The sequence below is a fragment of the Prionailurus bengalensis genome, chromosome A1, assembly GCF_016509475.1.
Source record: "Prionailurus bengalensis isolate Pbe53 chromosome A1, Fcat_Pben_1.1_paternal_pri, whole genome shotgun sequence".
Lineage (NCBI taxonomy): Eukaryota > Metazoa > Chordata > Mammalia > Carnivora > Felidae > Prionailurus > Prionailurus bengalensis.
In genome coordinates this window covers 237,063,210-237,087,525 of record NC_057343.1, presented here as the reverse complement: position 1 = coordinate 237,087,525, position 24,316 = coordinate 237,063,210, and the positions used below count along the sequence as shown (strand labels likewise).

The 24,316-nt window shown below is 51.0% G+C and overlaps 1 protein-coding gene across 1 annotated transcript in view; it reads left to right on the top strand.

The window, feature by feature from the left end:
* Positions 1-1,693: 1,693 nt before the first annotated feature.
* Positions 1,694-24,316, top strand: part of ADAMTS16 (ADAM metallopeptidase with thrombospondin type 1 motif 16) — a 160,419-nt gene continuing 137,796 nt past the window's right edge. The window contains exons 1-3 of the mRNA XM_043601460.1: positions 1,694-1,924; positions 2,011-2,116; positions 8,221-8,543. Coding sequence (XP_043457395.1) covers positions 1,793-1,924; positions 2,011-2,116; positions 8,221-8,543 — 561 coding nt within the window. The 5' untranslated portion in view covers positions 1,694-1,792. The remainder of the gene's footprint in view (positions 1,925-2,010; positions 2,117-8,220; positions 8,544-24,316) is intronic.

Below are 24,316 nucleotides of genomic sequence, written 5' to 3'. Positions count from 1 at the left end.
TGTCTGGAGCTGGAGGAAGGGGACCGGTGGTGGAAGATTGTTTTCATTATTTTACTTATTTTTTTTTTATGTTTATTTATTTTTGAGAGAGAAAGAGACAGAGTGGGAGAGGGAGAGACAGAATCGGAAGCAGGCTCCAGGCTCTGAGCTGTCAGCACAGAGCCCAGCGCAGCGCTCAAACCCAGGAACCGTGAGATCATGACCTGGGCAGAAGTCGGTCGCATAACCGACTGAGCCACCCAGGCGCCCCTGGAAGATTGTTTTTAAAATCACTGCCAGTACAGGCCATTCTGTAAAACTATTTTCATTTTGAAGAGTGTTTTCAAATAGATGAATATGGCGGGGGGGGGGGGGGGGAGGGAGAGAGGGAGAGAGAGAGAGAGAGAGAGAGAGAGAGAGAGAGAAAACTAGAATCAGCCACTGCACAGCCAGGAGCTCTGCTCTCCCATTGTCAAGGCTGTGGGAGGTAACACACCTACGCCTCAAAGCTAGCCAGGCAAAGGAAGCCAGAGACCACAGTCACCGTTTGCTCCCCATCTTCCTCTCCAAAATGCGCAAAATAGGCCAGTGTGGGATGCAATGAACGTGAGGGACACTGGAGCACAGGCCTAGGGGGCCCTGACCTCCAGTGTCTGCAAGAGGTTAAGTGGTCACGGAGGAGAGGAGCAACCAGGAGCCGCCACCGGCTATCCGTGCGTGGGAGAACACGAGCTGGCACACGCAGGCACTGACGCGCGAGCGCATCGACACGCACACGTGCGCGCACGCGAAAGGGTTCCGATGCCCGGAGGCGCCGCATTCAAACGCGCACCCCCGCGCTCGTAGAACACCGACCGGGCCAGTGGTCGGCGGGGCACCTGCTGCCGCCCGGGCCTTCGGCAGCCCAGCCCCCCGCCCGGGCCCACACCAGTCGCAGCAACCCCAGGGCCTCCCAATGGATTGGCCACACGCGGGCACCCGGCAGCCACGGCGACCCAGGCACGCGCGGCCAGGCCGGTGGAGGGCGGGGGGGGGGGGGGGGCCGGCGCCGGGGGCGCCCCTACATCCTCCGGGACTTGGCGAGGAGCTGGCATTGCTTGCCCGACCCCCTCGTCCCTCATCGCGTCCGCAGCCGAGAGCGGCCGCGGTGCGCACTCAGATCCGCGCGGCTCTCAGAAGCTCTGGGCGCCGCCGTCCCGCCTTTGATCTCCCACCCGCGGCGCAGGGCGGACGCCGCGGGGCCCAGGCGCCGCCCAGCCTCCCTCGGCAGGTGTCGGCGCCCGCGGCGGCGCAGGTCGGGCCCGGGGGGTGGCGGGGCGCAGCGGGCCTGCGGGTCCCGAGGGCGCCTGGAAAGTGACTCACGCCGCTCACCACTCGGAGCCCCCGAGCCACCTCTCCGCCCGCGCGCACACGGGGAGGCGGGCGAGGCGCCGAATCGGGCTGGGAGCGCGGGGATCCTCCCGGCCCTCCTCCCGTCCGCCCCGCCCCGCCGCCCGCTTCCTCCGGCCTCTGCCCTCCCCCTCCTGTCTCCCCTCCGGCTCCCCACCCCGCCGCTCCGGCCAGCCCCTCCTGCTCCCCGCTCCCCTCCCCTCGCCGGTCCTCTCCACCTCCCCTCCGCGGCCCGCCTCCTCCCGCGGCTCTCCCACGGTGCGCGCTGGTGCCCCACCGCCCTCCCCGCCCCCCCGCGCCGCGCGGAGCCGCAGTGATAACCCCGCGCGGGCGGCGGAGTCGCGGCGGGGAGGCTCCTGCGCGCCTCGGCTCCGCGGTGCCCACTTGCAGCCGCCCGGCTGGGGGCCCCTCCGAGCGCCCCTGGATGGAGCCGCGCGCTCTCCCCGCGGGGGCGCAGCGCGGACGGCGGGCGCGGGGCGCCGGGGACGGGGCGGCCATGCGGGGCCCCGGGCGCGCGGCGCTCTGTGCGCTGCTCCTGGCGCAGGTGGCTGTGCAGGTGAGTCCCCGGAGGTTGGGGGGCGGGTGCCCGCGGATTCCCTCGCGCGGCCCGGGTCTCACCGAGGTGTCGCGGCTCTTTTCCAGCAGGCACCTGCTTGCTCCGTGGGACCCGCAGCGGCCTCGCCGGGGAGCCCGAGCGGCCGGCGACCTCCCGGGTCCGCGGAGTGGCCGGCCTGGATGGCACAGGGCGGTAAGTCTGCGGGGAAGGAGGGTCCCAGTCCTCACCAAATAGCTGCCGGTGTTGCTGGTTTGCCAGGCGCTGCGAATGCTCCTTAGTCTCCAAACTCACGCATAGTATGAGCCGCGCTTTCTCGCCTTGTGAGCGAGCACCTGGGAGTCGACTTTCACCAATATTTATATTGGATTCCCTTGTGGAACAGTAGCGCTTACCAGCGTAATTGCCATAAGCAATAGCAACAAAAGAAGGAATGCGCATTTAATAAGAAAATTTACAAAAGCAAGGAGTAATCTAAAGGTATTTCTAATTGAGGCATCCAGGAAATTATAAAGCGCAGGGGACTCCTTTCTCCACGCCTCACCCCCTCCTGGTCCTCCTCTGGCTGTTTAGATTGAAGGCTTTCTGTGTGCCCTTGACTAAACGGCAGGAGACAAAAGAAAGCCATTTTTGCCCAGTACTCTTGTCAGGGTGAAAGTGGATGGTCTTCAAGGGTTGGGACATAATTGAAATACAGTGCCGGGAAGGGTAATTAGCGTTTGCGACCTCCTAAGCAATGCTGCGCCTTAAGCCATGAGTCTGGTTCATTTGCAGCCTGTGGTTTCACTGCTGCATTTGTAAATTTCTCGTGCCTTCCGTTAGGTTAAAGGGGAAGGCAGGTGCGGGATGTCGGCCTCTAGGCGCTTTTTATCTGAACCCAATCCCTTGGCGTTTGTTTAATATCAGTGCTTTGCAACATTTCCAACAATAAGTTGCCATATCAAATGTCAGTATTTTAGAGGAACGAGGTTTGATTATCCCAACATGTTTTCAGAAAATCCAGAAGATTACAGTTAATAACTCAAAATATTTGAATATAGTTTTTAACCTTTGGTAAAGACAGGAGTTGGACACACGCATTACCTATTTGGATTCTCTCTTGCTGGGAGAGTTCATGAATAGTCTATAAATGAAGCCATCGGTGAGACAGACGCTGGGAACAGAAGACTTTTCAGGACCACCAGAGGGCGCTAGATGTAAGTGATAGGAAATCCTTACAAATGACTTAGGGCTGTGTAATTGCTAGAGAAAGGTCATTATCTATTTAAAGGTCACCTTCTTGGTCTGGTCTGGCCCCTGCCTTCCTTCATGTTTCCCGTACGATGTAATTGTCCACATTGTATTTGATTGTCCCTCCAGAGACACTTTTTAAAAGAAGACTTCTGTAAAAATTCTAGTTCTCCAAAAATCATGAAAGTCTCAGGAGATTTTCAGATCACTGTACGGCATTTATAGAAAATAAGTGGTCTTTAGGTGAGGGCATCATAGGCAGAGAACCACGTCCAGAAGGAGAAGTCAAAGACTCCCTTCCCGAGTGTGCGTCCGCTGCTCGTGGCCGAGGCCGGCTCCCGGGAGCTGGACGGCAGCTTGGCTGGCATGAGGCTCCAGTCACCTGGCATTATCAGCTGGTGTCACAGGCCTAGCATTTCCATGACAACCACATACCTTGCTTGCTCGGAAACAGAAGGGGGAAGGTGTGAGCCATCATCGGTGAAGTTCTAGCCTAGCGGATACACCCCCGCCTCACACCCACCCTCTGCGTGTTTTAGGTCTTTAGTTGCAAACAGCTAAGTGGAGAGTTGTGCATGTCACTGGAGGGCTCTCCTACCAGCAAGGAAAAGACTGTGCCGAGCAGGTCACCTGTGTCTGTTCAGAACAGGAGAGCCGGGGTGCACTTGGCGGGTGCTGCTCGGTTATCTAGGTATCGGTGACACACGTTGGCTTTGGACTCCCTCTTTCGGCCGTGAGGTTTGTTTAAAGCAACACGTCGTTCACACGGTGATTGCAAACTTTGCTCCGTGTCTGGAGCAGTTAAGCAGTAGGAAAGAGAAGCCCGTCTCTTCTGCGAGGCAGCCGTGCCCAACGAAACTATTTTCAGACGTTAAGTCCACCCGTTTTGTTTTGGCTGATTCAGAATGGTGTTTCCCTACTAGGAGATTTTAATGCTTTGCCTACAAATTGACCTTTGTGATAAAAATAGCGGCTCCCGGTAAAGAGCTGAGACCATCACAGATTCCTTAGCTTTTTACTTCTCCAGTAAGTTCCTCTCGCAGGGCAAGGTGTAGACGTTCTTTAGAAATTTGTTTCATTGTGCGTAATCGACCTGTTGTGTGCGTGTGTGCATTGGGAGATTATATCGATTTACATTCAAACATCCAGGTAACGTGAGACAGGGCAATGCCTTTCAGGTTCACCTGGGGTGTGCTTGTAAATCTTTAACAGCGGGCTCTGGGGCGCCCAGATCTGTAATATTTTCTGGTTCCCAAGGGGTAAATACTTGCTCTCTGGTGGCTTTCAAGCTACGGATGTGACGTCACTGAATCCTGGGGTAGGGATTCAAGGTTCGGATCCGCTCTCGGCCGCTGGTACCAAGCAGCCCTGCGTGCTCACAGGTGGTCCACACCTCCCGCACTGAGTTTGAAACCGGAGCAGGCTTAGACTTGATGCTGTGGTCAGAAAACCTCTTGAAATCAGGCAGTTGTGACCACTGACAGGAGCAGCCGTACGCGACGTTGTCCTCCTTTACCAAATGTGTAGGGGACACAGGTGTAATTTAAAGGATTCTCGGGATGTCAGGAATCACGCCCATTTTTTTCCTGAAATCGCCAGCCGACAGCCGAGGGGGTTATCATCTGAAAACCTAAGCTCAGAAGTTAATTTTTTCAGATTACTGCAGTTGTATATTGACTTTTTCCAGACAGTAATGCGTGTATGATGAGATGCTGTGCTTGTTCTGTTCATTCACTAAATTCTTTAGCGGTGACCTTTTCCGCGTTCATTTATATGTAACCGAGAGTACACGTTTGATGGTAAGCAGGGCTTTCGGGCTCAATCAGGATCCCCCCCCACCTTGGCGGTATTGACATTTTGTGGCGGAGGTCCGGCCTGGGCATCGGAGAATACGAAGCCGCATCCCTGGGTTCGGTGGCCAGATTCCAGGAGCGCCACTGTCCCCCTCCCCCTTCCTGACAAAGCAGAAACGTGTACCCACGGTTGTCTCCTGGGGGAGGGGGAGGGGAATCACTCCGGCTGAGAATCAGCAGACTGAACGGGAAAACAAATCTTCTTCCATCGAACATTTTCTCCCTGCCTCTTGGGAACCGATCGTCATTAAATCCCAAAGAGTGGCTTTGCTGTTGGCACAGCTGGTGTCCTGAGGCCAACAGGTACCAGCCCTCCAGAGCGGATTGTCACTTTCTGTGAAATTTTGCCGAGCTGGTCATTGAAAATTAAAGTATATGGGGCGCCCGGGGGGGCTCAGTCGGCTAAGCGTCTGACTTCGGCTCAGGTCACGATCTCGCGGTTCGTGGGTTCGAGCCCCGTGTCGGGCTCTGGGCTGACCGCTCGGAGCCTGGAACCTCCTTCGTATTCTGTGTCTCCGTCTCCCTCTGCCCCTCCCCCACTCATGCTCTGCCCCTCTCTGTCTCAAAAATAAAAATAAACACTAAACTTTTTCCAATAAAATTAAGATATAGTTACCGTGAAATAAGTCCTATTAAAGACAAAATGAAAAGACTCAACGCTCCTCCCTTATAATTGCTTTACTAGGTTTTACTGTTACCTGTGCTCTCGAGGTTATTTACATCAGTCGTATCTGTGTGGGGAGATGTGCGTAGGTACAGGTGCAGGTCCGGGGGTGCATCTTTCCACGCTCCGTGTTGAGTGACGTCACGTGGAAATCAGCCACGGTGGGGGTATTACCCCACGGGAACTGGCAGATGCCCTCCACCAGGCCGTTCGTGTTTTCCCCTCAGATAGCTGGAGGTCCTGCACTTGTCAACAGGACCCTGGACGTGTTTATGTAAAAGAGGCTTATCAGTGATGCTATTTTGAGCGTAGATATCCAGTGTCCCCTCCAGATACAGGATGCATGTTACGTGACTTCCAAAACAAAGGTCAGAAGAACAGGGCTGATGGCATCTGGAAGCAGTTTGATGTTTTGAAAGTGGTAATCATCTTTTACGCGCAGTAGTTGTGCTGATTAGCTAGTGTTCCCGGCCTCTGTTGGGATGCACATAGGCTGGGGTGAGGTGGGGAGGGCTCCCTGAGAGCCCCGGGAGGCAGGGGGAAGAGTGCCAGGCCACACCGCTGCTTGGCACCGGCCTCTCCCCTCGGCCCGGAAAGCTGGGCAAGAGGCAGGTGGGGTGGGGCTTTGCGCTCTGCCCCTCGGAGCCACCCCGGATCGGCCGCCGTCGCATACACCGGCCAGTCCCTGACCTGTTTCCCCCTTTCTCCTGTCCTTGCCTGCGGTTCAACCAGATTTGTTTTATTGTCTCCCAGGGTGTTTTGCCCCGTGGGACACACATGCCCTGCCTTGACGTCGATGTTGACGGTTGGCTCAAGTCGTCCGCCAGACCCTGCTGCGTGCGGCCCAGCTCCCCACTTACCCTCAGGGCACCCGTTCTCACCTGCGTGGCAGGGCCAAGCCTGTGGGCCTAGCACTGGGCCCAGAAGAGTCGCCTGTCAAAGCTCTTGACCGGCGGGGCGCCTGGGTGGCTCACTCGGTTAAGTGTCCCAGCTTTGGCCCAGGTCATGATCTCAAGGTCCGGGGGTTTGAGCCCTGCGTCGGGCTGTCTCCTGTCAGCAGAGATCCTGATTCCAATCTTCTGTTGCCCTCTCTCTCTGCCCCTCCCCTGCTGTTCTTGCTCTCTCGAGATAAATAAATAAACTTAAAAAAAAAAAGGTCTTGACTGGAGGAGACCGCATCCCTGGAGACACAGAGGCCATTGTCCAGACTTTGGTTAACCCGCCACTTGATGGGGCTGGCTGCCTGGCCCTGGACGCTCACCTAGCCCCAGGCTTCAGCATGGGGGGCTCCAGGCAGGGCCTTCCCGTCCGTGGCCTCCTTTGCCCTCTCCAAACCCACAAACGGTCACTGGCTGCCTGCTCCTTCCAGAGTAACTTTCTCTTGCCTGCCGGATGGCACAGGGACACACGATCAGGCACCTGTGTAGAAAGACATCGGTTGAGAACAAAACCTCACTTTTCTAGAAACAATAATTACCCAATTACCCCTTGCTTCTGACCAAGTGCCATTTCTGTGGGATTCTGTTTTATTGTATCTTACGACTCCAAGAAACATGTCCAACTCCTGCCAGGGCAGAAGAGGGCCCCACTTCTCGAGCATCCATCACAGCAGTCTCCTGACAGCACATGCTGGTAATGAAGGGAGCTTGGAACCTTCCTTCTGTGCATCCCACAGCGGGGAAACTGACTCAGATGTACAGAGAAGGCAAAACTGGGGGGTCGTCGGTGACTGAAACCCGGCAGACCTGTGAGGGGGCCCTGAGATCTGACAGCCCCTCGGGGGTTTCCGGACTTTTCCAAAAATTGTCCGGACGTGTTTTAGGCTCGAGTCCTGTGAATCAGAGTGGGCAGAGGATTGTGGTGAGTGTCTGGAAAGACCCTGGGCTGTGGACTCTGGTGGTTGGCCAAGAACTCAGGCCAACGAGAGGGTCCACCACGCCTTTCCGTGGGAGCAACCACATAGGAGCATTTCCCAATGTTAGCATCTAGAAACCCGGAATATGTCTGCGTAGGGTTTACGGGATTCCTCGATTTAACAAGAAAATACTAAAATATTAAGCAGCAAGGAATGCCCATCAGATGTGCCTTTTTAATAACTCTTTTCTGAAGCTAAAATTCGTCAGCTCAATGGAGATGGTTGTAAAAAAACAAAAAGTGTGACCCAAAGAATATTTAGAACCATAAACGATTACATATCATCATGAGTGTAAGGTGAAATTTATGAAATGGAACCCCACATGTCCCGTTTTTGAATTTCCTGGGTCTGTAATCTGTTTTGCCTTTGAAGTGTCATAGATTTTGCCGTACTGGGACTAGCCCGTGATGGGGCACCAGTGACTTCCCTACTGGCTACTTTGAAGGCTTTCCCTTCTAACTCTGATTGTTTGCTTCCCACGGCGGAGATCTGAGGTTGGCTGGACGCTGCAAATTTCCTCCGTCGTGTTTTACCCGGAGGGAGTGTCGTCTGGCAATAAATTACATTCTAAGACTGACTCCCAGGTTCTTTTTAGAATTCTGAAATTACTCAGCCAAGCCCCGTCTTTGTCTTTCAGAATACGAGCTGGTGTCCCCCTATGAGGTTGACCGCAACGGAGACTACGTGTCGCATGAAATCACGCACCCTCAGAGGAGGAAGAGGGCGCTGGCCCAGCTCGGGGTTGAATCTCTTCACCTTCGGCTGAAGGGCTTCAGGCATGACTTCCACATGGAGCTGAAAGCATCCAACCTGGTGGCTCCTGGATTTATGGTGCAGACGCTGGGGAAGGGAGGCACCAAGTCTGTGCACGCCTTCCCGCCCGAGGATTTCTGTTTTTATCAAGGCTCCTTACGATCCCACAAAAATTCCTCGGTGGCCCTTTCAACGTGCAAAGGTTTGGTGAGTACCCGCCGCCGCCAGTGAGGTGACGGGGACAGTGGCGTGTGTGAAGGGGGAGGGCGATGAGATGTCCCTTGAGGTCGTCTAGCTGACTCCTCCGTCATCGCAGGGCAGATCTCGCTGATCTGTGAAAGCAGGAGAACGTTGCCAAGGAGCGCTGTCTCCGAGGCGCGATGCTGTCGCCTTGGGCCCATTTGGCTGTGGCCCATTCTGGAGAAATGTCTTCATTCTGCAAAGACCAACACGAGTCCCCTGGTGGACCGGGTTGATTATTTGATTGGCTGCTTGAAAGCCCTTTACTCATGTCGTTCTGTCCAGGATCGCATGCTTACAGGTTAGGGTGGTAATTCCAAATGTGACGAAGCCGTGGCCGGGAAGCGCAGGTCTCACTGGACTGATGATTCTCTGGGCATGTTCCCCATCTTCTTAGCACGGTAGAGACTCGGATGGCGAGCAGCTCGTTCCGGGAGTATTCCGCAAGACGAGCAAGCGTTTCTCATAAATTCTAATTACTTTTTAAACCCGTATTCATCTTTAAGAGACAGAGCGCGAGCGGAGGAGGGGCAGAGGGAGAGGGAGACACAGACTCAGAAGCGGGCTCCGGGCTCTGAGTTGTCGGCACAGAGCCCGATGCGGGGCTCGAACTCACGGACCGTGAGATCATGACCTGAGCTGACGTCGACCCTTAACTGACTGAGCCACCCAGGTGCCCCAAGAAATTTCCATTTGATAAATGAGCAACGTTTCACAATATGAGTGGTATGGGATGCCAGATGTCACATGGTCACAACTGAGCCAATGGTTCTTCTCTGTCTCTGTCTCTGTCTCTCTGAGGGATTGTGGGTGATCATTTCCCATGCGCGGATGCTCAGTCTCCGGCCATGATGTGTGGCAGACGTTGGTGATTTTTCACAACGTTGGAAGGTGCCCCCAACTGGCAGTGGTGGATTTTTTGTCACTTCAGAGCACCTATGGACAGTCCTTTGCTTTTCCAGACAACAGTGAGCTTAGGAATGCTTTGCTCCATTCCAGGTCATTAGATAGGTTCCTTGTTAAAGTCACAGGAACAGAAAAAGATTCTACTGAGCCGATAGACAGCAGTGATTCCGTTAGTGATGGTGAATGTCGTCCGACACAATAACCACCCCCCCCCGTCTCTTGTCTCCCTCACACCGGCCACGAAGGTTTTCAAAGGTAAGTGCAGGTTAATTTGCTTATTTTTCTTTATATTTTGTATTTTATTTAATATTTTGTATTATGTTACAGGATTATAATCACTTTATATGAATGTTTTCTGGGTTGTGGAGTCATCTGAGCTTCCATTATTTCTTATGGGGAAAATTCTCTTGGATGTATGAGAGCTTTGGATTACAAGCACGTTTCTGGAACGAATTCTGCTCACAAGCCAAGGTTTTACTCTATCGGACTTAGACATCGAACATCACTTAAATGCCTCTGGGGGTCCCCTTTGCTGGTCCCCTCATTAAGGAGCATCCAGCCAAGTTGAGAAGATACCGGCATCCCTCAGGCTGATCCAAGCCAAAATCTTAATGCCTCGTCATTTAACTTTCTTGAAATATTTCCATATTTTAAAGCAAGAAACGCTTAGTAGATACTTGGAGTCTTGAGTACATTAATCTGTCAGACACAGATGAGTGAGATGCGTCTTAGGTAGCTGAGTGAAGATGTGTGGTCACGTTTTAAGGTCTTGACCACATTTTGAACATTTATTACATTTCCAGAAAATGTTTTACATCTGTCTTAAGCTTCTTTCTCCCTTTGGAAAGAGGGAATTCAGACTCTGCATCTTAGAAGGATTTTGTGTATGGGAGTGCGAGTATCGGATGCCCAAGTATTTGAATCCCTTCAAATTCTACACATGTGCAAATGCTAAATCCCGTTAAAAATTGCCAAACAATATTAACACTTGCTTTTCAGGGGAATGGGAAATGGGTTGATCCCGTGTCTACCCTAATTTGTGAAGGGCTTCTGGTTTGAGAGTGATCACAGCCGGGATTTGCCAAGGATTTGGCGGTTATTTGGCATAGTTTTTATGATTGAAGACGGTGTGGGTGATTTCTTCCATGTTCTCCCAAGAAAAACAGATCTCCCTTAATTAAAGGGCTAGAACTCTTCATATAATGCATTAAAGGAAGAGATCTCCTCCTTGGCTTTTTTAACGAAAGCTCAGACCTGGAATGGAAGCCATCTGTGTGGAAGGGAGGCACGCCGTGCCTTCAGAACTCATATCCTTGGATTTGTTTGCGGAGCTTGGGCGAGGTGCTTCCCATGACCCCGGCAGGGGTGCAGACTTAAGTAAGACTCCTCTGGATAACGAACACTGGAATTTAATATTTCGGTCACTGGAATAGGAATCTGTATGCCTTCACCGTTCATCTTCCAAACCCATTAAATCCAGCTTCGCTGATATTTTGTCTGTAGAGGATCATTACAAACATGACCTCGACTAGACTTATGAGTGTGAGGGGCAGGGGCATTTGCCATATGACAAATCAAAGGCATTTTAAAGAAGAAAAAGGGAGGATACGAAGTCCTCTGTCGTTAGCCAGATAAGAAAGAATATTGAATGGGAACGTCCCTCAACTGGGTGCCAAGTCCGTTATTTCTTTCCTGATGGATGGCTACCCCATCTCTCATTCAGATCTCTTAAGGTATGAAGAAAAATGGTGTTACATTAGATGAGGGCTTCTTTTATTAGGGGTGGGGGGGAGGATCTAATTAAAGTTCCAGGTAGATCTCAGTTAAGCTTTTTTTTTTTTCCCCCAGTGTTTCTGGTTGACCCACCTATTGAGTGGCAGGCAGCTGCCTGTAGAATTCTCTTTTGTTTGCCCGTTGTCCCTCACACCCCTTTGCAGACTCTAGTGGAGAGCATGATGCAAACAAGATCCCTGGTGGTGGAGAAATCACCCATACTCTGTTCTCCTGGTTCTCCCTACAGCGTGGGACTGTTACCTTGAAGTTAAACTATATCGCTTAACTAAGAGTTTAACGTCTTCAACTGGAGAACTTGGTTGACAATTGTGAGACGGTGCAGTTTGCAAACCGATAAGCAGTTTTGTCCCCAGGTTCTCGGAGTTTGAGTGGGGGAGCCCTTGGCTGTCGTTGTTTGGTAAACGGGTCTGAGGAACACTGTCAAAGTGAGTAGCTGATGGTGTGGTCCTATTTATAGTAAGCAACTGTTCTTGCAAGACTAAAATGACTGTTTTCCCAAGGATCTTGGGAGACGCGAATGAGCTTCAGAACGGGGCGGCGCTGGAGCCTTCCAGAGCCGGGCACGAGTGGCCGGTTGTCTGATGGGAGAGCCAGGACACAGGTGATGTCACCGCAGTGATGACGGGAGGGAAAATACAGGCGCCAGGAGATGCGGAGAGGGTGCGTCTGGGAGGTGGCAGATTCAGCCTAGGTTCCTGGAGTAGTTTGTCCAAGCCGAATCTTCATAGGAGATTTGGGCGTGATGCCCGATGGAGGAGTCACAGGCTGCCCCGGGGAAGATTCCTAACATCGTTCACCATCATGGAGTTCTCCGCTGCCCCATCTGTAAACCCTAAAAAGACCTTTAAAGTTGTCCCGGCACTTCCACCAAGCGTCTTGACTCAAAATATTTCTCATCTCACTGCATCAGGTTATTGTATTTTATTTTTAAGTGCTTATTTATTTCTTTTGAGAGAGAGCGAGCGCACGTGTGGGGGAGGAGCAGAGAGATGAGGAGAAAGAATCCCAAGCAGGCTCCGCACTGTCAGCACAGAGCCAGGCGGAGGGCTCGATCTCATACACCGTGAGATCGTGACCTGAGCCGAAATCAGGAGTCGGACGCTCGGCTGACTGAGCCCTCCAGGCGCCTGAAGGTTATTTGTAAAAAAAGGCAGTGTGTGTAATTGCCGTGTCCCTACCTAACTGACATCACAGATCTGTTGTGGTGACCAGCATGGGTGTGTAAATGTGTGGGCACAGCAGGTGCCTTTCAAGAATGACTGCACTAGTGCGCGCGGGAAACAGCCATGGCCAGGACGAGAGCGGAAGAACCCGGGCTAACTTACTGTGGATTTTGTGCCGGATGCTTGGCTAATAGCCTCACTGTTGTTATCTCACGTAGCCCAATGACCACACTAACATAGGTACTGTTTGTTTTGTTTTTTTTTAAGTTTATTTATTTTGCGAGAGACAGAGGGAGCAGAAGCGGGGCAGGGGCACAGAGAGAGAGGGAGAGAGCGAATCCCAAGCAGGCTCTGCGCTGTCGGCACAGAGCCCCACGTGGGGCTCTATCTCCAGAACTGTGAGATCGTGACCTGAGCTGAAATCAAGAGTCGGATGATTATCTGACTCAGCCACCCAGGCACCCCAGTACGATTTTTTTTTAAAAAACGGCTTTATCGACATGTAGTTTACACATCGTTTCCCCCCCTTGGAAATGTGTAATTCAGGGGTTTGTAGTAGGTTTCCAGATCACTACCACCCAATCTGAGACTCTGCATCCCCTCAGAAGGAAACCCCTGACAGTTCCCGTTTCCCCAGGCCCCATCAGTCCTGGGCCCACAAATCTTACACTCAGTCTCTATAGATTTCTTTACCTCATCTGGCGATTTCCTGGAGAGGGAAGCATACATCATATGGTCTTTTGTGACCGGCTTCTTTTCCTTAGCATAATGTGTTCACGTTTCGTCCATGTTGTAACCTGCATCAGAACCTCATTATCTTTTTAAACGTTTACTTATTTTGAAAGAGAAAGCACGAGCAGGGAGGGGCCGAGAGAGGGGGAGAGAGAATCCCAAGCAGGCTCCACGCTGTCCGCAAGGAGCCGGACGCGGGGCTTCAATTCACAAACCATGAGATCGTGACCTGAGCTGAACCAAGTGTCGGACACTTAACCGCCCGAGCCACCCAGGCGCCCCCGTGCGTTATTTTTATGGCTAAATAATAATCCCGTGTACACATATGCCACATTTTTTATCCCCTCGGCAGTTGATGGATATTATTGTCTCTGCTCTTTCTGCAATTGTGAATAACACTGCTATCCGTGTCCTGATTCTGGTGTGGCCGTACGTTTCTTTTCTCTTGGGTTTATACCTAGGAGCGTAACTGCCGCGTCCTATGGGAATCCTGCGTTTAACATTTTTGAGGAAATTCCAAACTGTTTTCCACAGTAGCTCTCCCACCTTGCATCCCCCTAGCATCGTATGAGGTTTCTGATTTCTCCACATTCTGGCCCCCACGTGTCCATCTTCTCGATTATAGCTCTCTTGATGACCATGGGGTATCCCACCGTGGCGTCGAGCGGCTGGATAGAGAGCATTGGTTGACAGTCTTGGTTGTTGTTATTCTTGTTACGGCTTAGTTACTGTGTTTTTCCTTCCGGCGCTTTGAAGATGTCATCCTGCCTCTCGCCCCCTGTTGTTTCTCAAGAAGAAGTCTGCTGTTTATTTCATCGCAGTTTTATTGTTTTATTTTGTGGCTATTTCCCGATTTTCTCTTTTTTAAATTTCTTAATGTTTATTTATTTTTGAGAGAGAGAGAGACAGAAGGGGAGAGAGAGAGGGAGAGAGAGAAGGAGACACAGAATCAGAAGCAGGCTCTAGGCAGGTTCTGAGCTGTCAGCACAGAGCCCGATGCGGGGCTCGAACCCATAAGCCACGAGATCGTGACCTGAGCCGAAGTCGGATGCTCAACCGACTGAGCCACCCAGGCGCCCCTCCTGATTTTCTTTCGGTCTTTGTCTTTCTACATTTTTACTGCGATGTGTGCGCGTGCGGCCATCTTTGTCCTCACCTTTTGGGGCTCCCATTATGCGTATGTTGGTGTGTTCCATGGTGTACTGCATTTCTCTGAGGCCCCATTAATTTTCCTTCATTTGCTTTTTCTTCTGAGCCCTTCATCTTGCACAATCTTTATCGATCTGTCTTCAAATGCACTGATTCTCTGCTGGCAGTTCAAATCCACTACTCAGTTTCTATAGTAAAGTTTCCTTTGTGATACCGTAGTGTTTTTGGTTTTGGTTTTTTGAAAGAGAGAGAGAGAGAATGTGAGTGCGAGGGAGAAAGAGAAAGAGGGAGGAAGAGAGAGAGAATCCTAAGCAGGCTCCACGCTCAGGATATGCAGAGCCCGATGTGGGGCTCCCTCCCACGACCCTGGGATCATGCCCTGAGCCTAAATCTGGAGTGAGACGCCTAACTGAATGAGCCACGCAGGCATCCCTGGGATATTGTACTTTTTAAACCAAAGAATTCCCATTTGGTTATTTTAATAATTTCTCTTAGTCCGTATTTTACATCTTTGTCGCCAAGCCTTGCGTTAATTCTTCAGACGTCGTGCCCTTTGGTTCCGTGAACGTGTTTACAACAGTTGCTTTGAAGCACGGGTCTCCTAAGCCCAGCATCGGGGACCCCTCAAAGCAGTTTCCGTGCCTGTCTCTTTTCACGTTCGGGGCCACGCTTTTCTGCTTCTTTGCATGTCTCATCGTTTTCTGCAAAAACCGAGCCTCGCAGAGAAGGGTGGCGACCCTGGACCCTACCCACGGTCTGCCGTCCAAGGCTTCCTGCTGCTGTTTCTCTTCCTCCTGTCGGTTTCGTGACTTGGCAGGACTGGTTCCGTGCAGCCTCCGATGTCGCTTCTCGCGAGTGCCACCTGGAGCTCGTGCGCCGTCTTCCAGAGAGCCCGGCGTGCTGCTCCGTGGCCGGTTGGTGGCACCCCACCCGCTCACCTGCGCTAACTGCTAGCGGATTGTGTTGCTGTTGGGGTGTGTGTGTGTGTGTGTGTTCGTGTTTTACGACGCCCTGGGGCATAAATTGCTCGGCGTCTGACTCGACTAACGTAGAGCTCCTTTGGAGGGTTCCAGACAAGCTCTTGCAAAACTGCTCTTTAATCAAATAAGACTGTGAAGCAATTTGCGCTCCAGAGTGGTAGTGATAAAAAAAAAAAAAGAAAAAAGAAAAATGAGCCCCTTGAGGTGAGCCCCCCTTCTTAAAGCTGCCGCTCCTCCTGGGGAGGACACATGTGCCCCTGCGTGGAACGGGGGCCGGCAGTGTCTGCTTCTCCCCGAGTGCCAGGCACCCCTGCCCTATGAGTGGGGCTCCGGGTGAGGCTGTGGGCACCCAGTCCCCTCTGTCTGCTTCCCGGCCTGCAGCTGTACCTTGCAGATGAGCTGGTATGGGGACGGCCAGGGTTCCCTTATCCTCAGCCTGCCGAGTCCGGAGGGGAGCTTCTGTCCTGAGAGTTGTGGCCGCTTGTAGAAGGCAGATCGGTTCTCGTGGCTGCGCCTGCCCGGAGCACAAATGTTGTGGTAGGGGGAGCAGAGGGGCAGGAGGCCTGGTAAGCAGGCCGCTTACCTGGAAGTGTAGCTCTAGAATGGGAGTCGGGGGGACGGGAGGCCCTTGTCCTCTTGGGAGCTCTGTCCCACCGACCGGGGGCAGGGTGAGGCTGTGACTGGCCCACGGCCCAGAAGCCACCAAATTTTCACCATTCTTTCCACGATTTATGAAATTAGAGTCCGTAGATGTGTCTCCCCGTTTGAAGCCCTGAGGACAATTTACAGAGACTTTTAATGGTTCGTGTGTGTGTGTGTGTGTGTGTGTGTGTGTGTGTGTGTGTGTAATTTCTAGCAGTTAAATGATCGTTTCACTGGAGAGCAGATCTGCCCCACCTTCCGTTCTGGAAGTCAGTCTCCACTAGGTGCTGTCATCGACCCATTTTACAGATCATTGCCCAAGGCCACTCTACTGTCCCCCTGTTACAGACGACTCCCATGGTCATTCTTAAAAGAGTGGGCTTGGCATCCAGGAAGCCTGACTTGAGAGCCAGCTCTTCAGACAATAGTGCACTCTTGCTTCCTGGGATCGCCAGGACAGAGAGAGACAGGGTGTGGGTGGGGGAGGGGCAGAGAGAGAGGGAGACACAGAATCTGAAGCAGGCTCCGGGCTCCGAGCTGTCAGCACAGAGCCCGACGCGGGGCTTGAACCCACAAAGCGTGAGATCGTGACCTGAGCCGAAGTCAGACGCTCAACCGACTGAGCCACCCAGGTGCCCCTGAGTGATCGTATTTCACATTTACAGAAAAAAATATTATATTTACCCAACTTCTGTTTTGAGGTATAAATAACTATACAATTCATTTTAAAATTCGTGTCATCTGATTTCTTTCCATGAGTGCTGAACACCCTAAATTTTCTGTTGGGGCATATAGTTTATTCAGAAAGGATTTATTCGGTAAGGCTTCTAACAAAACAATGTTTAAAAACTCTCATTAGTCAATACTGTTAATGAGGCTTCTGTAGATAAGGATTTTGTGGCATATGATGGGATTAGCTTTTCTTAAAGTATTTCATGCAAGTTCTGTACTTAGATTGTCACCTTAGCTCTACCTCACCACCCCCCCCCCCCCAAAAAAAACAAGTCTGTCCACTGCCTTTGGCACAAAATCTGTGTGAAATTTAGCCCTTCTTATGTAAATCATTGTGTTTGTTAAAGCTTTTAATGCATAGGATACATACCCCTTCTCCTAAAATCTAAGTATTCTCTTGTTTCTGGCAATGTTGGAAAACCGGTAAATCCCACAGTTCCCAGTGTGCTTAAGAATTCCTTCACATGGTGGGGGTGGGGGTGGGGGTGGTGGTGCCTGGGTGGCCCGGTTGGTTAAGCATCCGACTTTGGCTCAGGTCATGATCTCAGGGTTCATGAGTTTGAGTCCCGCTTTGGGCTCTCTGCTGTCGGTGTAGAGCCTGCTTGGGGTCCTCTGTCTCCCTCTCTCTCTGCCACTCCCCGGCTCATGCTTGGTCTCCCCCCCCCCCCCAAAGTAAATAAACATTAAAAGAAAGAAAAATTCCTTCACTTGGTTGGAGACTTACTCGGTGCGCTGGTCGGAGCGGTCCTAGGTTTTATTCCCAACCTCAGACTCCGGGGATTCTCTGGAAATCCTAGTCATGGAGAGTTTTCCTGTCGCACCCAATAAATCCTCGGAAACTGTCTGAAATATTGCCAGACTTTTAACTGACTTTGAGAAATGTTCTGGAGCCAGTAAAATAAAGCGGGAGTGGAGGGAAGAAACAACAACAGAGCCGGTCAGAAGAGACAATATGAGTTTTTAAGAGTTGTGCCGTAGTCTGAGAAGGCCAGTGGTGGCACGACCAGGTTGAGAATATGTCAGGCTTGGGAGGCATGTAATAACGTTGTGGAGAATGTACTTTTTTTAGAGGAAGTAAGGCCAAAGTTGGTAGCTGTTAGGAAATGTAAACATGGGTGTGGGGAACCAAAGAGCATGCCGGATAATTCTGTTTCTGCCGATTCCTTAAGAGTGAATGTAGTTAAGAATTTTGAAATTGACAGACATGAATGGGGTTCATCACCAAAAATAGATCCAGGTTACCGGTTTGTAAGATGATCTTTTATGCTTGAGGTGGCCAGCGATTTTTCTGTGAACAGACATGACGTGCCTAGAGAAATGTAATGACAAAACCTAGAGGTTTCTTCCACTTCCCTTATTTCTCAGATGACGAACCTGAGCTTCAGTGCGGTGCGGTGACGCGGCCGATATCGCAGAGCCAGCCGAGTTTAGACAGGTGTTGGATGTGCGCCTTCAGATTCTCTGTCCAGGGGTGTGTTCACCGAACACACTGGATGCTATTACTTTTTCATATACCGAGGAACCAACAGAAAGCGTTTAAGTGTTGGAATATGAGCCAGAGATTCTAAAAATAAAATAAATGTGTCTTCGGTCTGGGGATCTGGGCCAGGTAGCAGTGGGGAGAGGAGAGACGGCCAGCTTCCCTTCCGGTTGGGGTGGGGTATTCCCAGTGTCCCTTGTTAGAAGGCAGATGCTTCTCCGGCCACCACCAAGGACGACGCTCAGAGGGACTCATCATGGTCGGTAGAATATTTGCTGGAAGGATCATCATCAGGTGCTCATCTCTACGACCAGTGTGACCAGCATGTTCTTCACGGGCAAGATTGGCCTGAGACAGCCAAATGGGTCTCTTTGGGGGAGCAGGAATGTGACCCCGCGGTCATTTCCTCTGGGGGATGATCCAAGTCTGGGATTCTCTGAAGGACAAGAATCCCTGAAGCCTGCTTGTTAGGCAGTGGCTATTCAAGAGAACGTCCAGCCCAGTCTAGAGATTAGAAGAAGGGACCGGAGGAAACCGTGCCTTTTAAAGCAGGCTCCTGATTGCCTGAGGTTCAAGCAGAGCAGGATGGCTGTTTTCTTCTTAAATGTCACTTTCCCTGACCCACACATCTAAAATCGCCCACTCTTCCCCCTCCAAACCTACTTCCCAGCCTCTTCCCTGCTGTCTTTTTCTTGGTCTTTATTGTTACCTGTATCAGTCATGGTCCAGTTAGGACCTGGAAACCGCACAACTTGGTAAGAGAGAATTAATGCCGAGCATGAAGGTATTAGCTGAAACATTAAAAAGAGAATACTAAAGCTTTGCAAGATGGAAAATGCAGTTAACAGGTACCGCCCCTGCGGCTGAGGGAACCCAGTGAAGGAGTTGTGGTTATCACAGTTCAGATGCCTCAGGGAGGCTCAGACCCCCAAGCAGGAGGCGCTGGCCAGCTGGTGCTGGACTCTGAGGGGGCATGTTGCTGGTTCTTCAGGTAAACCCTAAACTAGAACAGACTGTCACTGCCAGGTGGAGCAACGCTGACAGGAACAGGAAGCAGACAGGAAGTCCGCAGGGGGCGGAGAGGAAGTCCGCAGGGGGCAGACAGGAAGTCCGCAGGGGGAAGACAGGAAGTCCACAGGGGGCAGACAGGAAGTCCGCAGGGGGCAGACAGGAAGTCTGCAGGGGGAAGACAGGAAGTCCGCAGGGGGAAGACAGGAAGTCCGCAGGGGGCAGACAGGAAGTCCACAAGGGGCAGACAGGAAGTCCACAGGGGACAGACAGGAAGGAACAAGTTCTTCCACGTTCTTCAGTCTGCCCAACCCCTCACCGAATGGGCTGTGACAGCGATGAAGAGTGAGCAGGTGGCAGAGCAGAAGTGGGATTTGCAGAGTTCTGGCGTCAGCACCACACAGCACAGTTTAAAGGGGGAGCTGGGAGCTAAGGATGATGTCTTCACGGTAAGCAAGCTGGCCACTATGCTAAATGTTGAGAGGGTAGCAGGGGTTCGTGTCTGACTTCTGCCTGGTTTATCCTCAGCGCTGTCAATAGTGTCTGAGATACAGTAAAGCCCTCAAAACTGGATTCGATGAGTGAGTGATTTTTTTTGGTGGCAAAATGGTCCTGGCGCTTTGCGGAAATCATCGCACAGACACTGGTCCGGAGGCGGGAAGACACGGAGACCCCAAAGCCGAAACAGCAGGGACACCGCAGCCCTGTCTACGGAAAGACTGGACCGACCGTAAGGACCAGAACTCAGCAGGCCTGAGAGCTGGAATATTCCCGGGTGGGGCTGGGGACGCTGGACCCAGTGCACGCACCCATTCCTTCCCTATCCGCTCATCGGGTTCAAATCAGATCTCTTGCGGTGTTTGCCTGGTGGGAGAGGCAGCCGCGTCTTCAGTAGGCTTGAAAGTCGTATTTCGGGCCTTATTATATGGGAACAAGTTGGCGCTCAGGGCCTCGTATGTTCTTGCAGCGTCCATGTCCGTGTAAATCCCTCCCGAAGGAGAGATTGGGGCGTCATCGTCCACGGGCCCGAGGCCAGACTGTAACAAGGCGAGGCCCGCCCTTGCTCACTTCGGACAACAGGGGGCGTCGGGAGCCCCGACCCTGGTCTCAGGTTCCTGGAGTCTCAGAACTCCGCTGTTGCTGGCGTGACCACGCTCCGTTCCCCGCTCGTGCCAGGCATGTGTCACTTTTGCTGATTTTGATTCCTTTGTCTGAGGACGGCAGTCATCTTATTGCACATGTATCTCACTACTTGAAGAAGTTGTTTTACTGATTTTTTAAAGGAAAAACAGCATGTGTTTTACAGACATTCAATCGAGTAAATTCAGTGTTTTAAAATAGTGAAAGCAGTGTTCGTTTCATATTATCTTTTCTATAATTTCTGAGAAATTACAGGAAAACGAAATAAAAATATCTCATTTGCAAATTTACAGGCTAGAGAAATGTAGGCAGTATTCCTATGTTTCCTTTTGGTCAATTGATAATAAAGGGACATACCCAATAAGGTATATGCTGTCATTATATGTAAAAAGTTACCAGTTTCCGGGGCGCCTGGGTGGCTTAGCGCGCTAAGCGTCCAACTTTTTTTTTTTTTTTGGAGACAGAGAGACAGAGTGCAAGCAGTGGAGAGGCAGAGAGAGAGGGAGACACAGAATCCAAAGCAGGCTCCAGGCTCTGGGCTGTCAGCACAGAATCCGACGCGGGCTCCAACCCATGAAGCGTGGGATCATGACCTGAGCTGAAGCCGGATGTTTAACCCACTGAGCCACCCAGGCGCCCCAAGCATCCAACTCTGGATCTTGACCTAGGTCATGATCTCATGATTTATGAGTTTGAGCCCTGCATTGGGCTCTGCACTGACAGTGTGGAGCCTGCTTTGGATTCTCTCCCTCCCGCTCTCTCTGTGCCTCCCCTGCTTGTGCATACACATTCTCTCTCTCTTTATTTAAAAAATGAAGTTACCAGTTTTAAAGCAAAAATTAAACTAGGATAAAAATAAATAAATATATATATATATGTATGTATTATATTTATTTACATATGTGTGTGTGTATATATATCTATATATATATCTATATATAGATATATATATAGAGAGAGAGAGAGAGATCTCCACATGCTGTTACCAGATTTACAGTGATGCTAAGATGTTTGGTTGCCTTTAGTTTAAAAATTGTACTAAAATAATAGAAAACTTAAACAGGCAATGACGTGATATATCCAGTCATCCCAGTTTTTTGTCATTGAATAATTGTATCTTCAACCATTAGAAATTTGGAGCAAAACATGTAAAATGAAATGCAGTTGAAGCATTTGGTGACTTCATCCAGTATGCAACGTCTGTGAAAAAAAAAATATTTGCCTTGATGACGCTCTTAAGGTCATTTCATTCTATCATAATTTATATTTCCATATGAGTACGTTGTATGAATGGTGAAAAAGCAGGTGCTGACCCTTAGCTGTGATGAGCCACATTTAAGTTCATGGCTGTTGGGAATCCTTTCAGGACTGCCAGCACCCAGCAGTGTTCCTGGCCCATGTGAGCAATTGGATGGATGGATAGGGGGGTGGATGGGTGGGTGGATGGACAGACAGATAGTTAAATGGATGGATGGATGGATGGATGGATGGATGGATGGATGAAAAGTCCTCGTGTTAGATACGAGTTCCATCTATGCTGGAGACAGTTCCTAAGAGAATCTCTAAACAAATTTTAAGTAAGAAACACTGCAATATACTTGGCTCATGGGATATGATATAACTTGTATAAAGTACCATTCAAAGAGCTAAGTGGATTTGCCCACCTCTTAGCTTCTTATACCTTATTGCATGAGCATAGAGACGAAATTGTGTCTCTGCGTCTTGGACGGATGTCTTCTTTAGCTATTAAGTTTATGACGAGGGGGTTGCCTGTTGCGCACAAGGATTTCTGAAGAAGGGTATTCTTTTCTTTTTTTAATTTTTTTAATGTTTATTATTTTTGAGAGAGAGAGAGAGAGAGAGCAAGTGGGGGTGGGGTGGGCAGAGAGAGAGAGGGAGACACAGAATCAGAAGCAGACTCCAGGCTCCAAGCTGCCAGCACAGAGCCCGATGCGGGGCTGGAACCCACAGACTGCGAGATCATGACCTGAGCTGAAGTCGGCTGCTCAACTGACTGAGTCACCCAGGCGCCCCTGAAGAAGGGTATTCTTAACCCACCTTGAATCCTTCACAAAGAGTGATGCAGTGCACTTTCAGGGACGAAAAGCTGGCACTCACCATAAAATAAGAAAAAAAAAATTCCATTTCTACTCTGTTAAGTTAGCTGAGATAAATATTAAGCACTTTGTAAATCAAAATCCAGAACCAAGGTAGTCAACAAGCATTGGAGCCCCTACAATCGAAGGACTGTGGTCGTTATCCTGGGAAACAAATGAACAGAAAACCATGCACTGTCTACATTCTCCATGCAAGGAAAGTTCTCTGTTTAGATGGACATATACACAAGAAACAGAATCAAATGACTACTTGAGACAACAGAAAGGGAAACATAATGAGAAAACGTAGCCATTGGAGTCACACGGGGCTGTTCACAGGGAGTTTCTCTCATTTCCTAGCCCAATGGCTCTGTACTTGGCTCTTCCCGTTTCCTTAATTTGTAAATAACCCTGATGTCACCGGCTGGCGGGAGGATGGAGCGAGGCAGCGTATGCCGAGAGCCCGCAGCACAGAACTTAGCGCCCAGTAGGAGCTGAGCCCTCGCCCCCCTCAGTCTCCCCCGTGTAACTGCGAAATGTGGGCACAAACCTAATGAGAAGCGAACTGCCCAAGTGCCAACAGGCTCGCGTCAAGTGAGGGAACCAGGAGGTGACACTGACCTTCAGAGAAGCCCCACAGTTGAGGTGGGGGTGGAATTAGGATCTATCGTATTCACACTGGAACCTTCTGGGTGGGTGATTTATTGAAAGCCCCCGCAATGAGAAAAAGACCGATCCTTTGAGCGAACGCTTGAAAACGCAAGAGTGTCATTTTTGCAGTTTGGGGAAGCCTTGCTTTGTGCCCACGCGGGTTAAGTTCTCCATTCTCGGCACCTGGGAGGTTGCTTTGTGCTTCCTAAGGGATCGTAAGCGAGGAAAGTGCCCGAATCGCTCCCATGTTGACTCTGTGGTCCCCCTGCCGCAGCCACCGGGGCCATAAATTTTGTTTTACTTGCAGGGCTTCTCACTGAAGCTGGGGGAGTTTTGAGTATGCCCTTTGCAGGCCATCATTAGGTAATCAAACTAGGAGTGATGGTTGCAGCACGATCAGCCAGAGGAGAAGCGAGGCTATTTTATAGCACAAGCGCTGTGTCCAGTGGAAGTGTGCAAGTACGTGTGCACGATCTGGGAGGGTAAATAGGGAATGCTTCAGCACAGAAGCGCTGGGCCACGTGACCGTGCGTGCCACACGCAGAGACGGAACACGCTGTGCGTTCCCGGGGAGGAGTAGCCTTTCCTTCACCAGTCGGCATCGTCATTCTGAGTTTCTCATATCGCTTTGATACGTAACGGGATTATGTTCACCCCTTAAAACCTTTTTGGGGTCTACCGTCAATCGTAATTCCCAGCTCTGCCCCCAGTCGTCCAGTATGTTGTGCACCGGGGAGCAGCGTATGGGCTTACTCGTTCTAATAAAATTGAGCTGACTCTCCCCATCCGCGTTCAAGTTCCCTGTTGGGAACCCTCTGAAAAGAGGGCGAGACATGCGTCACCAGAGCCAGTTGGTTTATGAGGTTTTTAGAAGATAGCTGATGCCCACGTATGTGAAATGGGCCCCCGTCTAAAGAAGAGTGGGAACCCCAGGCTGTAGTAGGCACGGGGACTTTACGGGACAACAGTTTTGTCTGAATTTGGGGTCTTTTTTCAAGTAGGCTCTATGCCCAGCGTGGAGCCCGTTGTAGGGCTTGAATTCGTGACCCTGAGCTCAAGACCTGAGCCGAGATCAAGAGTCTGACGTTTCCCAGCTGAGCCACTCAGGTGCCCCTGAATTTGAGTTGTAAATACAAGCTGGGTCGGGCCAAAGTTTACATTTACCTGGACTAATGAGAGCCCTTACATTTATTTCACTTTAAAAATGGAAACAAACCCCCGGCTTCACCTCGGGATGGAGTCTCCAGATGTGCAGCCGGGGCTAAAA